Here is a 6,000-nt window from a genome sequence, read left to right on the forward strand (position 1 = left end):
GAGTAAGGATTATCATGCTGCATTTTCCTCTTACTAAATAATGTTATTTCCCTTGGAAAGTATGATATGATCTGATGCTTGATTCAATGTCAATAGCTGATATGGCTCATATTATACACATCATGTCTACATTATATCTACATATCGCAAACACAGTACGCACTCAGATTCAGGCAAATCCTGGAACGTAAAGGGGGAACAGATCTTTATAATATCCATATTTATTCGAATCTCCTTTACCCAATTGCTGGAAACAACCAGTCTTGGCTCAGAGTCATCAACTGCCTAATTTCCAGATTGTCTAAAGAAAGAAAAATTAAGCACAACAGGGAAAATAACATTGTAACTGTTGTTGAGTTTATAATCCAGTGTAAGTTACAGAGTGCTGATAAGTAAAGGAAGTTCAACCAGACAGTTTAATCTTCCAATTTCCTGTCTTCTAATCAGCCACTGGCTCTTTCGACTTTAAATTAGAAACATTCCTAACAATATTCAGGGCAGGTGAAGGAAGAGGGTAGAAAAGAAATGGAGATAGAGTATGTATCTGGAAAAAGAAGAAACTAGGGATAGTACAATGGAAGAACAAGATATACAGCAAGACAGAAAGTATGTATTGCATGCAGGTCATCATGCTGTATAAAGCAAGTTTTGCTAGTCAGTTGGAAAACATTTCTAAAAGAGGATTCAGAATTGGATTTCACAGATGCTGTACACTTTCAGACAATAATTTTGCCACGATAGTGTGATAGTACACACACACACGCCAATGCAATAATACAAGAATTCTGAACTGGTCTTTGACCGTAATTATTATTACTATTATACAAGCAAAATCCTAGGGTATTTGGTGTATATCCTTCAGAAATACAAAATGAGAGTAGTGGAGTATAACTTGCCAATGCATCCAGACAGTTGTACATCAAACAAAAAGTTGCAGTGCTTAATGGAATCTTTTCAGATTACACCATGAAATACAACACTTACGAAACATGCTGTGGTTTAGATTTTTCTTTGTTGGTAATACTTTACTTTGAAGATGTACGCATTCTTAAGCCAAGAGTTACACGTTTTCACTTTTTGTGTATGCACTTTAGGTGCTTCCAAGATCGCCTGGATCATTTTAAGCACTTCCATAGGAAACTCAGAAGGAAAGCAACAAAAATACTTTTCAGGAATCATGTTGTAGAAGGCCCAAATATGTTTAAATATTACATTTCTAGAAACTATTTTTTATGATACCGGTAGTTATAAGAAAGAAATGACTATACTGAAATGAAGATTTTGCAGCATAATGGTGGGTATTAGAAGGGTTTACATTGGTGTAATCCTACTGGTAGCTTTGGTCCCTGAATTACTGTGTTAAGCTTAATAGTGGCAGGTACAAGTACCTTGTAGGTATCCATTAAAAAGTTGTACCTGTTACAAAGTTTGAAAGCCTGGAGGATTTATTTAAACTCAGAAGCACCTGTGAGTATGTCTGTCCCCACAAGTGAAGAGCTTCTTTTATAAGTCTTCATTTTTAAAGATGCAAAGTCATCATGAAGACACTAGGATGAACAGTTTGCAAGAAATATTTCTTCTGATCTCAACCACAGCAAGCTATGACTGAGATTCACTCTATTCATGCCTCTTCTGCAACTCCATCTTTACATCAACCTGGTTTTGGGACCGGGCTCAGCATCTGAAGTCAGTGCAGCATTGTATACAAATCTGTAACTCTTTTATCACTAGTACCCATGTGATAATCCTCTACAGGATACTATTAAAATTGAAAACCCAGGAACTAACATTGATAAAGCTAGCAGAGCTGGTAGCAGTCACAGAAACTTTGGATACCTACTTCAATATCTTAAATACCTGTTGGATATTACATGTCCTCCCCACCCCTTTCAAATAGAAAATAAAATGTCCTTAACCACAGTGCCCAACTTTACAGTCTTTTAACCTTAGGGAGGCAAATTCATTTCACATAGGTTTGCTGTATGTCAGAAGTTTGCAAACCAAAGATGTCATATGAGTGTTAGCCTAAATTAATATCTGTTTCAAGAATGGCATGATTAAAGCATGAGGGAGAGAGGGTTAGATTTCAAAAGATTTCTTGCCAGTCATTACAACAAATGTAATTATTCTTAAAATGTACACATGTACTGAGTCTTGCTTACAGTACTATGAAGTGTCTGATGATACTGAACATATCACTTGGCAGCAAGAGTCACCAAAATAATAAAATTACCTACAGTCTGCATTTTACTTAGACCATAACATTGTTCACTCCCATGAAGATGAGACCTAATATATACACCATGGCATCAGTTGTATGTAGATCAATTAAGAAGAAAGATGTAATGAGAAGTTTGCATTATAAAGCCAAAATTCATTCGTTCTTCTTCTTTTTTACACACAGAGTGTTTAGTCCAAAAGTAAAATAAGCTTTTCATCCCCCCACTAGACATCCATTCTAGCAACTATCTAGCTACATACACACTGTAGACTGGAGTGAAATCATGCCAGGGAGAGGGAGAGCGGGAGAGAGAGAGAGAGAGAGAGTCCGAGCCTAAGAGATTACTGTGCCCACCCTTTCATACAGCCATTTCTTTCATTATAATAGGTCTTTTCATCAAAATGACACAGAACCTTTAAATTTTGGACAGCATACTTCCATACAGTAGAGACGGCAGCCACTTCAAACCGATTCTGAACCTGCTCCCCGAAATAAAACAAACTCGCTCCATTGACACACATAAATTGTTTACGACTCATTAAAAAGCAAAATTGCATATCCCAGTGTTGGCAGCTGAGTCCAAGCGGGTGGAAAGAGGGCATTCACTCATCTCTTTGTATGCTGGCAGTACCAAACTGAAGTTTAGCAGTAGGCAGTAGCCGAGATTTTTTGTGCAGCCAGACGATGCATGAGGTAACTTTCAAAGCTTCCTTTTTTGTCTTTGTATATTAAAATGCATTGTGTAGCTGAGGTTTGATTAAAAGAACTTAACAGATGTGATGAGGTTTTGGGGGCTAAAATATGCTTTATATTACAGAGTGTGCATCAAAACTGCTTACTTTTGTATCAATAATTGAATCCTTGTCTGAAAATGGACATGTCTGTTGTACAAATCCTTGTATGGTTCATTTCAATGATTTTTTTTAATATAAAAAAGCGTCTTTTTCTTGTAGTCCACTAACTTTTAGTGGGTTTATTTTAGCGTCTGTACATTGAGGAAATAAGTTATGTGGCATGTTAAAAGTTTTACAGGAACTTTCTGTAAGGTTTCATCTAAACAACAGCTTGTCTGGTTATGAAGCTTGTTTATTTTCTTGTCAAGTGCATTGCTAAATGTTTCCAGCATTCTTTTTTTTTTTTACATATTATATCCACAACAGTAAGACTTCTGCAAAGTAAATGCATTTTCTTTAAAATGAAGCCTTTTAATATATTTTCAAAAGGAGACAATGTTTTAAGATTCGTGGGGAAAATATAAACAGTCCCCCCACCTCACCATAAGAACAAGACAACAAAAACAGGAGCTTTATAAGAGCATAAGTGTGGCATCTAATATATGTACTGAAGAAGAACAGTTTAGGGCTATGCCCTGAAAATAGATTTGCATCAATAATCACATTTCAGTATATAACAAGCTAATCAGACAAATGAATAGACAGTTTCCGAGCATCCGAGAACATCCCTTCTGCATTTTCTGCTGGCAGAAAGTCTAATTGGAAAATCAGTGGTATGAATGAAGCGGTTAGACTTCCTCTATTCTAATTAAGCCAAATCGGTATGTAATATTTAGCTAGCAACCACCAGTTAAACCTTTCTAACGAAGAAAAGTTCAAACAAATCTAACAGCTCAAACACCTTTTGATACAAGCAATGAATACCGCCAAGTCGCTGAATGAAATCCTTCCATATTGCACTTTTTTTCATGTCTTTCAAGTCCACAGGCATCCTAAACTTCTCCGAATGACATCAAAATTGATCTGGGAGATGTTTCCTCTGTGTGTGCATGTGTGTCTCTGTGTGTAAGCCTCACTGCTCCCACTTACTTGTTTCAGCATATCATACAAAACAATGGCATGATCAGTTTCATTGTAATTCCATTCACCAGTCCTTTTTAAAAACAGAAAACAAAAACAAGCCGTGATATCTATGTGAACTGAAACGGAGGGGTTCACGGTCCAGCTAGGAGCACATAATGCGTGTATTGTCCTGGCAGCAAAAATTCTCTCACTTAAAAAAAGAAGGAAAAAAATCACGCTTTGCCACAAGAATAATAATTACAGAAAACTTTAAAAAAGAAAGGAGGGAAGAGAAGAGAAAAGAAGAAGCCCTGCTAACAAATTAATCCCTAACGGACAGCATGCTAACGAGGGCAGTAATGATTTGAGGGCTCTCTTCGACACAACAGGGCTTGCATCTTCTGCCACAATGGGCTATTGTGCATCCTCCTAACTCACTGTACCTCTGATAGATTCAAGATGTCAAAGGTTGTCTGGCCCGAGTGACCATGACATGCGAGTTAACTCATTCTGAGAGTGCCTGTCGGAACTTTATTAAAACTTTTAATTGAACCCAAAAGACATTCAAATGGGATCTATAACACCCAGCTCCAGATCCTAACAGGACAGGAATCAATTCTAACAGAACCTTATGAAAGGATAAGTTAGACCAGGTCCTCTTATGGGACATTCATGCCATGATCCATACACAGCAATGCGAGAGGGGGAGAAAAACCACCACCAAAGTTTTCCTAGAAATGGCATGTCCTGAAATGTCTCTTGAACTTCCTTAGCCCATTACGTGTTAATATTGCCTGGCAAATATTATAAATCAGCAACTCTAATAATTTGACACAAGCAGCCACATGCCCCATAGGGAAACATAAAAACGAGAATCTGCAATGCCACAGAACAACAAAGCACATCACCAACGAGGACCCAAAGGAGTTGAGGAAAAGTTGTTATTCGAAAAGAAAGCTTTTCAAACTATTTGTCCATGTACTTTTATATTTTAAAACAAATAGAACCGAAAGGGGAGGGAGCAATTTTAAATGTAGGGCACATGAACAGTCTCTTGTTACAGAGGAAAAACACACAAGTAGGACAAGTGGAAGGCTACTCCAGTGAAGAGTGTGAAAAAAAAAATCAAATGTTAATTTGATAAATGTGAGGTCTGGGACATTTTGTCAAAGAGGGAGGGAAAGTAGAAAAAGGAAGGGGAGGGAGGAAAAAAAAAAAGGCAGCCGTGCTGCCAACTCACCATCCACCAAGTTCTGGCCGAGATGTCATAGCAGAGCTGCCATTTGATGGATCCGTCGGAGGTTTTCCCTGCCATTATGCTGTCAGCAAGCTTCATCTGATGCTAACTCACGGGAGATAAGACACCTAATTGAGAAAACATTTGCACTGGCATGTTGGGCAACATGTAGCCCAGTCCATACCATATGGAATCATGGGTAAAAAAAAAAAAATCTCCTTGACAGTGAACCAATCTCTCACAGACCCAGTGGCAAGGTGAAGTAGGGATGAAAAGTCATCTGCTCCCAGCACTGTCTTCTCCTCTCCCTCTCCCTCTCCTTCTCTCTCTCTCTTTCCCTCTCCCCCCCTCTTTTTTTTTCTAAAGTAAGAACCCACCGCTTAACATCAAAGAGAGGCGGATAAAATTAGGGCTTCATCACTCAGATGATTTTGGTCTGCTAGGTTTTCCCCTTTCCTTTTTCTCTCTCCCCCCCCCCCCCCAGCTTTTTTAAAAAAATGAATAGAGACTTAGTAGGACAAAGGCAGGTAGTGGACTGCGGAGGAAGATCGCCACAGGCTATTAGCCTAAAATTTCTGCTTGACAGATGGAACTGCTTAGAGACTATCATGCAATGTTTTAGGTTCTGCTCCCCCCCCCCCAAAAAAAGAATTTGCAGTCTGATTCAGTATCTGTTTATCACAGCTACTTTCCCCATACATATGACCAAGAAGAAACAAACTGGAATGAAGGTTTCAGATGTGTGA

The 6,000-nt window shown here is 38.3% G+C and overlaps 1 protein-coding gene across 6 annotated transcripts in view; it reads right to left on the reverse strand.

The window, feature by feature from the left end:
- Window positions 1-5,398, reverse strand: part of NFIA (nuclear factor I A) — a 417,681-nt gene extending 412,283 nt beyond the window's left edge. The window contains exon 1 of one of the 6 annotated variants that reach the window (XM_028733254.2): window positions 5,258-5,398. In XM_028733254.2, the coding sequence (XP_028589087.2) occupies window positions 5,258-5,353 (96 nt within the window). In that variant the 5' untranslated portion in view covers window positions 5,354-5,398. The remainder of the gene's footprint in view (window positions 1-5,257) is intronic. The other 5 variants (XM_028733259.2, XM_077928681.1, XM_028733253.2 and 2 more) reach the window with 5 other exon arrangements.
- Between the last annotated feature and the right edge of the window lie 602 nt (window positions 5,399-6,000).

This window comes from Podarcis muralis, chromosome 5 (assembly GCF_964188315.1).
Source record: "Podarcis muralis chromosome 5, rPodMur119.hap1.1, whole genome shotgun sequence".
In the NCBI taxonomy this organism is placed as follows: Eukaryota; Metazoa; Chordata; class Lepidosauria; order Squamata; family Lacertidae; genus Podarcis; species Podarcis muralis.